The sequence below is a fragment of the Leiobunum rupestre genome, chromosome 2 (genome assembly GCF_980474605.1).
Source record: "Leiobunum rupestre chromosome 2, qqLeiRupe1.1.hap1, whole genome shotgun sequence".
NCBI lineage: Eukaryota > Metazoa > Arthropoda > Arachnida > Opiliones > Sclerosomatidae > Leiobunum > Leiobunum rupestre.
Genome location: NC_143385.1, coordinates 39,515,281 through 39,526,042, shown reverse-complemented (window position 1 = coordinate 39,526,042; position 10,762 = coordinate 39,515,281). Strand labels below are relative to the sequence as shown.

Genomic DNA, 10,762 nt, shown 5'->3' with positions numbered 1-10,762 from the left:
GTGTGCCCAAAGACTATATATACGCTTCGCTTACTAGACAGGCGTGTTCTAGGCAGCCTTGGAAATAAGGTTTTTTTTAAACTGGTCCTTATGACCAGTGACCCCCTAGCATATGAATTATTAAACTGGTCCCTATGACCAGTGACCCCCTAGCCTATGAATTATTAAACTGGTCTTATATAAAATGTTCTAATGTCATTTATAAGCCTAAAAAAACCTATACTACATGTTTAGAAGTTAAAGTATGTTGGTAACATTAACTTTACACGTATTCACAATAGTTAACTTTATTTTATGAGTACCACAAGAATAGTACAATATAGTACCAAATCACCTAAGACTACTACCTAGAAGACCCTCGTAATTTACCGTATTATCTATCTTTCTCTAGGCCCCGTAACTCCAGAGTCCCCTGTTCGTTACCGCGTAGCCAGGTAGCCTACCCTAGGAGGATTCAAGTGTACCTGGAGAAGAAATTTGTATTCCCCCCGACCAATGCCTCGCGGCTTGGCTACAGCTGTCGCCTGGTGTGTCAAATACTTGGACATAACGTTTTTAGTGCCACCTACAAAGCTTCAGAGTAACCTAGGAGTTACCAAAACATTCGTCTGCTAGACAGTATTTCGAACTTTAACGGTTTTTAGCTTAGGCCACGTCGAAGAAATTTGCCCGAAAACTATATAATTTCAAAGAAAGTTGCAATGAATGTTAAGTTTTAAATTTAATTATGGGGAAATATTGTTGCTTTGACAACTGTCGTAGCGATTCTAGGTGCCATAAAAATATAATTTTTTATCCAGTTCCTAAACCAAACACGTAGTCATAGTTCACATTTTCCCCACTAGATGGCTTCGTTGTAGTTTTATGTCCAAGGGTTTGAGGCTTTGAGCAGCCTCTCCCGTGGCCCCACGGATTCTTCTCCAGGTACACTTGAATCCTCCTAGGCCTACCGTACTCGGGTTAAAGCGAGACTAGAGGATGAGCTATTTCAATGGTCGTATTTTGACACTTACTCATGAGTAAGTCGAGGGGGGTTAAACAGTTCGACTCGTTCGAGGGATGCGAGCGAAGGGACTCTACATAAAACCTCGACGTGCGGCCGCGGCGGTATAATAAGCGGAGTCGCTGTACATAGAAATCCAGTGAATAGGGAAATCAAAATTGATATAAACCTTAAATTCATCTCCTATTATTTGGAATTATTAAACTGGTCACCTTCTGTTTTTTTGTTATCATTTCGAATTAATAAACTGGACACGGTGACCAGTGACCCCCCAAATTTTGAATAAATAAACTGGTCTGAGCAATTAATTAACTGGTCTTTGACCACCTGACCGTTATTTCCAAGGCTTGTTCTAGGGCTCAACTTGCATACCGATTGTGGCTCCATCTCGACGCTGGTCAAAATTTTCCCCTAGCTTGAGCTGTGTTACTAGTGGCACCTCTAGCCGCGGGTCAAAATATTACCCCAGCTTTTACAGTGCTACAGAGGTGTTAACAGGTTTTTCCTAGGAACACGCCTGTCTAGAAAGCGAAGCGTATATATAGTCTTTGCGTGTGCCCCAGGTGATCATTTTGAACATTTTTTGTAATTCAGTGGTCACTATGAAACACCTTGTACACGTAGAATACTTCTTTCATTTAGTAACGAACTTTTGATACTAGTTTTCGTTTTTTTATACTGCAAAGTTTTAGTAAAAATCTTCCACATTTTTGAGTTATTTTATCATCTTCCTATTTTGACTTCATCGGAGGGAAATAAAATTAACCTAGGGGAGGAGCAGGTTTTTCGGCATTTGACTAATTAATTTTAAACGGTATTTGAACGTTTTTGTGCTCAACAACCTTTTACGTCATGATAAGCAATCAAAACGAACGGTAACAGAATCGGAAGTATTGGGTAATTTCTGATTGCATTCAACAACCAAAATGTCAGCAGCCCAAATTTGAAATTCGGCTTTTGTCTTGCTCGTCAAGACAACATTGTTTCGTCTGCATAAACTTCTGTTTCGCAATAACTAACATTTATGCTTTTGAAATGGTCATCTCAACGTACAATTAAATATTGTACATTTTCAATACTTCAGATATTTAATTTAAATTTTATATATATTTGCTGTATCGATATTTTAGTTTAAGAAAATGATTTCATATCTAATATTTCGAATATAACAATTGGGGTTGAATGTGTTCTATGAGTAAGTAACTTTCAATGACTTGTCTTACTGGTATTTTTTGTAATAAAACTGCTCAATAATTCAGAGGAGCAAAAATAGAACAAAAGATAAAGTATAACACTAGAGAGAAAAATTGGAATTACACACTATAGAGTAGCTTTACCTATTAGAAATTAAGGACATAATAATATAATATTGCCAAGAACCTACTCAGGTTAACAAAGGATGTGAAGCAGAAACCATAACCTCCATTTTCATGATTTCCGGAAGAAATTATCTGTCCGCAATCCTCCTGGAATGCTCCCACAAAGTAGAAAGGTTATTTGAGGAAGTAGTTTTTCTCTGGGAAACGTAAGGCATATTCTCTCTATGCCTGAATACATTCTTGGTAATACACTATTGGAAATTCATGAACTTAAGTTATCAGCCAATTCCCTAAGGGCTATGGGGTTGAATAAATGTTTATCTAAATTGTCTTTCGTTACCTAATGTAATTTAGTTTAGAATGCTTTTTAATGGATTAAACACTAAAGGATGTTCCACGAGCTAAGATTTCAATGCCGAGTTCGCGTTTGCTTGGTCGTAACGTCTTTCCTCCCCCCGCGCTTTACTCCCCTAGGGGCACCGGATATGATTTTGTTGCGCCATCTCGTATTATTTTTAAATAATTTCGCGGGCTTTTGGAATATCGTGAGTTTCGTCTGCTCTTTTAGTTGAAGATTATAACAGGATCAAAACACGCTTCTTTAAACTAAATAAAGATCTTTGGTAGGTATATAAATTATCATTATTTCCTTAATGTCCATGGATTAAACGATCGTTCATGTTAGAAATTTAGAGGTTATTTCTTTTGTTATTGGAAAATGGTGAAAAAACATTGCATTTATAATGGATGTAGAAGCGATTCACGATATGCTCCTGTTGAAAATAACAGGAGGAAATACGAATGCAAAGTAACTTTAGGAAATACTTGTTTAAAAATTTTATTAAAATACTTCTCCTATATCACAGAAGCCTTGTATTTTACATCTAAATTACACCATTAATTTATATTGCTTTATAATTTCTTGCTTAACTTCTTCCTTCAATTTCATTTTCTTCCTCTCTTCTGACTTCATTTTAGTGGCCATTTGTTTCACCCTATCACCCATTTTTAAACTATTTCGGAGTTTGTTCGTGTGGCCTTTTCCCATGGTGTTTAAATACTTCCTCAAGATTAAATCCATTATATTATTCGCAGACTCTTCTCCCACCCCAGCACTGGATCTCATGAGTAGCCATTTGCCTTGCAAATATGTATCGGATTTAATGGCTTCAGTAGCCAGGACCTTTTTACTTTTAATGTATGTTGGTCCGTAAAACTTTCCAACATGCCTTTGAATTAAAGAAAAAAGGGCCATGGCTTCTATTGTTGGGTATTTTAAAGCACCCCTGTCTTGCAACTCAGTCCAATTTTTAAAACCGCCAGGCACATTTTCCAAATTTGTTTCGCAAAGAATCTTTGCAAGTTTGTTATAGTCACAGTTTCGATGATTTTGTAATTTATTTAGTATATAACCAACTACGTAGTACAAAGTACCATCATCCTCACTAGTTGGCTCAGTAAATATTTCATCCACAACAGTCTCCTCTACATAATGTGTTCCAAAATGAAATAATTCGGGTAGCAGGTACTGTAGTCCTAGCACCATTTCAGCTTGGGATACTGATTCATTCTGAAAAGAAAATTGAATAAAGTATTTTCATATTTCATTCCAAGATTTTAACCATACTTCTGTCAATTCTGTTAACTGCTCAAAATTAAATGCTGTAATTGTTTCCTTGAAAGACATGTAAATATTGTCCTGACTAGTTTTTGTAAATAGAAGTTTAAGCTTCATTTTTAACTCAGAGTATATCACAGAATTCTCTCTTAATTTAGAAGCCCATTCTACGCATTTTGCAATTTCATCTTCAAAAGGAAATTCCAGAAGTCTTCCAACATTTGCAGTTGCTTTATTCCAAATAGTTTGAAACATAGCTTCATAATTTTCTATTAAGTATTAACAGTCAACACAGTGTAAGCAAATTCCATTCTTAAATCATTTAAAAGTAGTTATCTTACCTTCGGAAACTATTCCTTTATGTGATTTTTGGTCCAATTTCTTAATAACTTTTTTCTTAGGAATGTTTCTGTGAAGTTGAAATCCTTTATTATAAATATTTATTCAACACCGTATACATTACAAATAGATACTTACAGGCCAGAATCAGATCGTAAAGATAACGTTCCCTTACGAACATTGTGGAATGATGGCTTTTGTTTTATTTTAAAAAAAGTGTCTAAATCACTACAGTTGCTTTCATCGGAATCATCTTGAAGTTTTTCTATCTCATCTTTATCTAATAAATGATTCCATTAATTTACTTATTAAGAACAAGCATACTATAAGAAAATCCAAGACCATGTTTTTAAGCCTTGGCTAAATAATAAATAATTTAATATATAATGTACTCACCAGTAGAAGGTAGCCGCGTTAAGTTTAAATTTGAAACACTTGGCTGACTTATACCCAATGTTTCATAAGTCAGATCCGAAAAAGCAGAATACATAATATTTTTAAAAATAATGTAAATATTAAGATGATCAAGCATGGACAAGCCATGGAATTGCACGCCCGTTTGTTTGCCCCTGGATAGAAAACAATTTCCGGTTTGCGGGCTCGCGCCGCTAGGTGGAAAGGTTACAGAGTATTTTTGTGTTTTTTCGCTCGTGGAACATCCTTTAGTGTTTAATCCATGGCTGCGATAAGCAAATTTTTGTTGTTTAAGTTATAAAAATTATAAATCTCTCTTAAATTTAAGTTATCTCTACTTTTAAAAGAGTTAGGGAGATTGCTCTACATTTTAATAAATAAAGATACAACGAAATTTAACCCATTTAACAGTTTGATGATTATAACTTCACCCAGGTTTCACTCGATAATGGTACAATGAAGGTTAGCAAAACTTGGGTCAAGTTTTAATCGTTGAACTTTTAATTGCTTTTGCATTTTAACATTTTTTTCTGTTTTTATAGTTAATATAGAATATTTGTACAGTAAATTTTATCTAATTTTTAATAATTAGAAATCAAATCATTCTTATAGCTTAGGTGTAAAACATAATGGCACTACAAAATTTAATAAAGTTTAGAACTATTATAATGATTTTTCAGCATCACAAGATTTTTTTCTCTAGCATGTGTTTTTATGCAATTTCCGATACACATTTCTTTTTGTTTCAAATGTTAAGTTATTTATTAATTTTGAAGTCTTTATGTGCTATGATACCTAATTTGCATATGACACACGCAGGTATTGAGAAATAGAATAATCTACCTACAATACATATAGCAAAAATTTTCCTTTTATTTCAGGTGTCAATAATGGCTGTATTTCGTCAGCTTTTTCATTGGGGACCACTTCTTGCTTTGGCAATCATAAAATGCGTCACATTTAGCACTCTACAAATAGCTTCTACATGTTTCACTCCATTTTCATCTATATCAGGGATACTGATCTATTTATTTTTCCTCTGCTCAGTCAGTCTCACCTTGTATCATTTTTTCTGCGCGGCCATCTTAGGACCAGGGTTCCTTCCACTGAAGTGGGAACCAGTAAGTTATTTTATCTTATGTAATAGTTGGTGGTATCAACCTTGGCTAAAATAATTTTCTGGTTATTAAGGAGGACAGTGAAAATATACCAAAACTTCAACGATGTGTATTATGTCAGGGCTACAAAGCACCCAGAGCTCATCACTGTAGGAAGTGTAATAGGTATGTAACATTGCTTCATATTATTTTGGCCTATACTAAAATAGATTGCTTTGGTTATTGTAATTTGATAACCCTTCCATATGAAAGTAAAGCCCTATTCCATTTGGTTACGAATTCATTTCACCCATGATTATTCAACTCTATCATTACGATATTAATAAAACTTTTTTTTTAACAGAGGAAACACATGGATATAACTAAAATCATAATTATTTTAATTCAAAAATTAAAAATAATTAATTAATTAACAGGTGAGCATTCGACCCGTGGCTCTTTGTCAAACTAAAGGGAAACATCCCTTGTTTAGAGTTATATACATTCACAATACACAATCAAATAGTTTTTCTTACTGGATACAACAGTTTTTTATCAAACGGCCCCCATAGTTTCGCTGTTAGATTTCCAAAGTCCAGATTTAATTTTCCATTATCATTGATATATACGCCCTCTATGAATTTTCTTTTATAATAGTCAGGTTCCTTATAAAAAATTAAAGGCTCATCAAATAAAATATCATGTATCTCAATTTTTCCAGTATTCCAAATATGGTTGGCCATCCCATTTTTTAAATCACCAGTTTTTATACAGTATTTATGTTCATGACATGTTTTTTTAGAGGGTGCTTCGTTTCACCAACATAAGGTTGTTTACAACTACAATCGAATCTATACACCACACATCTCTCATTGTTTACATTATTTATATTATTAGTAGTATTCTTCCCAGAATTATTCTTAAAAACATATTTTAGATTTTTACCACCACTGCTCAATAATCTTATATTAAATTTACTTTTTAGTAATCTGTTCACAGTTTCACTCTTTTCTTTTTTGTACGGTAGTACTAAAACTGGAGTAGGATTACTATTCAACGGTGGGCAATGGTGGTTTTTTTAATTTTTGGGATCGAAAAATACCAGACACGAGAGATTCGGGGTAACCAGAATCAATTAATTGAGTAATTATAATATTTTTGTCAGTATCAGGGGCATCAGAGATGGCCTCAATTCTATGTTTTAGACTCTTAACTATTCCTATTTTAGTTTGTTTACTATGATAAGATTGAAAATTCAGGAACTGTTTGCAATGTGTCAGTTTTTGATACAAAGAACACATCAATAATGTTAATTAATTAATTATTTTTAATTTTTGAATTAAAATAATTATGATTTTAGTTATATCCATGTGTTTCCTCCATTAAAAAAAAGTTTTATTTATATTTCTCGACATGGATCCAAATAAAGTTTTTAATATTTATTACGATATGGTCCCCTCTTCAAATGCAAAAGACAGAGCTTATTTTTGTGCCCTCGCCTATGAAAACTCTCTTATATTCTATCTAATTTGGTGATATCATGCTCACCTCTCTAGATTAACATTTTCATTAATATATTTCTGTAAATAAAACTTGGCCTGTTATACACTTTAAAAAATATTTTGCGTAGTTACGTATATGCAAACCATTCTTTACCTTCCTGTAAGTGACTGCGCAAAAGCTAGACTCAGCTTGGTAGGCTTAGTTTTTATTAGTTGAATAAATAAATTTACAATTTATAATACAAATATTTAAGTTTTACTAAACAATTTAGTATGGAAAGTGTTCACTGGAGTTTGTAGGATTTGATCTCGGCCTCTGGCGTGACAGTCACAGGTCCATCTCTACTATTGGGCTAGGTAGCGCTAAGCCCTAGTGCACCACACCCCAGAAGGCCGCTGTCTGAGCCTTTCAATTTTTTATAATTTCATTGCTAAGCATTTAATAACCACCCGGCCATATGAAAAAGGGCACCTGAAAAGTAATGACGGCTCTGGACAGTGAGGCATGCTATCATGAAACCACACCAAAATACATGATAGTAGTGAGAGTTTTTTGCATTTTTTTTGTCAAAATTGAACTACAGCGGCTTCATGTAATTTTGCTTTTTTTTTTGGTGGAGAATGTAGCACTTGACGCGTAGATTACGAAACTATTTTTTATGGGGCGCAAATGATATTTTTTTAATTTGAGATTCCCAGTATTGGCGCCTGACGGCGCCGCAAACTCACTTCGCTCAAGCGCAAGGGGCGCGCGGCGCCTCCCCAACCCCGTACTAAAAAAAGCGATGGGCCATCTATAACGCGACCTAGAGGACAGTACCAAGCCTTATGCATCAAGTATATACTTTTAATATCAACCAGAAAAAAAGCGTTTGTGGCCCAAAAATACAAAACACCTAGAAAATGAACAAAATCTGTAATTGATTTTATGAAGTACGTGAATATCACGTGGAAATTATTAGGACACTGAAACTGTGGTGTCGGCGAACACACGACTGAAATAAGTACAACGAAACACGTGAAAATGCCCAAAAATGAGAAATTTTTAAAATTACATTAAAAAATTAATAATCATTTGCGGCCAAAATAAAAAATACCCTCAGCATCTACGTGACAAGGTCTATCAGGCGCATCCAAAATTAATATAAAATTCAATGAGGCCGCTGTAGTTCACTTCACCCGTTTTGGCAGTAACCGAAATACGGTTGAAATCAGCTTGAGAGTAGCCAAAAGTGCTAAGGCCCATTTTTCTCCGGTCCATTAACCTGGCCCGCCCAAATAAGCGTAACTAAAATAACATAGCCTATCAATTCGCACCCATTATGCACCATTACGCACCGTTATATTCAAATTTGGCACTAGTGCCTTTTTGACGGAATTTAATTTTTTTAATGGGCGGGCCAGCTTAATGTTAGCCCACCCAATTTCGAATTTCCAAAAAAAAAACGTCTATCAATAGGCACCCATTGTGGACTACCATTTTCACAATTAGCACCAGACTGATTGATTTTTTGAAATTGAAGCTGTGAATTTTCACATTCGAGTTTTCTCTTTTTACCGAGTAATATTTCAACAATATTTTAAAATTTTTAATAATTTTTTAATGTTTCACAAATTTTTCTCAAGCTTTTTTTGCAAGACATAAGCAACGTTTAGCTGAAGTTTAAGTGTGAATTTTCACATTCGAGTTTTCTCTTTTTACCGAGTAATGTTTCAACAATATTTAAAAATTTTTCAATCATTTTTTAATGTTTCACAAATTTTTCTCAAGCTTTTTTTTTGCAAGACATAAGCAACGTTTAGGTGAAGTTTAAGTCGGCTTGCTTGTTTCACAGAGTAATACCGAACTGAATTCATTGTGAAGCCAAATAAGTTTGTCACTAGAAATCTAGCGTAATGTTTTTACAATTGAAATTTATTTAGGGAAAATTTATTTTATCAAGACTGAATAAATCTATAATTATTAACAAGTTTCCACTTTTTACGCGTTGTCACTGCTAGAACTTAAGTTGGAAAAACCTACTTGCTTAACAGAGCCGTTCGCATTTTTTTTAACAAGGAACCAAAGAGTTGACTTTTATAAATAGTTCGCGTAACCATTGGGAGTACAGGTTGAAAACCCTGATCTAGACTATCAATATGAACTTTAAGCAGTTGATCTGTCTTGGAAACACTTATGGTGAAAATTTCAAAAATGGCGATGCTTAATGGTACATAATGGATGCCAATTGTTGGGCTACTTTTAAGGCTGAAAATTTGATCATTTCCAGCTGTATTATGATAAGGCCCTTGTTATTAGAGATGGAGATGAATCTATCCTATTCTTGGAAAAAACGACTTTGCTGGTGCAATCTATTAATGGAAAAGGAAGCTCAAGTTCAACGAAACAATAACGTCATCAGAGAACCATTTATAATTATTATAATTAGAAACTTAGTGGACTTTCATTGAAATTATATATCCCATATAAAATGTATTGTTAAAAATTAATATTATTTTAGCGAGGGATACTTTTATGTCCCGCTTTTTGGATCAAAATGTAGTTAAAGTATCTGGTTTTGATTTCGATGCTAGCAACATCTGTTGAAAAAGAGCTACTTCACGTCGCGCCAACACTTGCTTTAATAGGCTCCTTCTTTCTCTGGAGAGGGAACCTAGGGTATTCATGGGTGAAGTAAATTTTTGATTTAGCTTATTAAAGTGAAACATGTGTGTTCGAGACAGCTGTTACCCGATGAAAATTTGATGACAAAATTTTCCTGATATTACGAGTTCTAAGTGGTTCAAATTTTGATTTGTAGATGTGTCATGAAAATGGATCACCACTGCCCTTGGATTAATAGCTGCTGTGGCCATCGTAATCACGCTCACTTTGTTCTCTTTCTTTTCTTTGCCATTATTGGCTCAATCCAAGCCACTATTTACCTCAGTATTGGACTTTACAGGGCTTTCAATTATGTAAGTAATTTAGCGGTGGTAGCGAAAATATCATTTGTAGTGATTTTTATGAAGCTCAATAGTAACTATAATGTAATTATAATACCAAAAAAAAACAACCTGCCTGCAGGGGCCGCAAACATTTTGTCTCCCGCCTAAGGTCTAACATTTGGGCTTAGTAGGTTTTATTTAATTTTAACAAGCCTAGTTTAGGGTGTTATATTGATATCTCCCATAATTGGGAGTTACCTTACAATGGAAAGATATTGTATTTCATACTGAATATTTGGAAGAGTTCTTTAGTTCGATTGAAGCCCGACAAAGGGTTTACAAACCCATTACGTCGAGACGAGGAGGAGCGCTAATCGTACAGGTCCAAGTACGTACCACTGACGTCACTTAGGAGGGGAGCCCACTCTTTACTCTCCCGACTATCACCGGCATATTTTCCCTCCGAAAACTGGGTCTATCAGCCAACCTAGTAGGGCATGCATGATTTTCAAAAACCTTGGAAAGTAGGATATTTTACCATT

The 10,762-nt window shown here is 34.5% G+C and overlaps 1 protein-coding gene across 1 annotated transcript in view; it reads left to right on the top strand.

Moving 5' to 3' along the window:
• Positions 1 to 2,011: 2,011 nt before the first annotated feature.
• Positions 2,012 to 10,762, top strand: part of LOC149957492 (palmitoyltransferase ZDHHC6) — a 29,898-nt gene continuing 21,147 nt past the window's right edge. The window contains exons 1-4 of the mRNA XM_090165574.1: positions 2,012 to 2,198; positions 5,575 to 5,814; positions 5,885 to 5,976; positions 10,094 to 10,250. Coding sequence (XP_090021700.1) covers positions 5,584 to 5,814; positions 5,885 to 5,976; positions 10,094 to 10,250 — 480 coding nt within the window. The 5' untranslated portion in view covers positions 2,012 to 2,198; positions 5,575 to 5,583. The remainder of the gene's footprint in view (positions 2,199 to 5,574; positions 5,815 to 5,884; positions 5,977 to 10,093; positions 10,251 to 10,762) is intronic.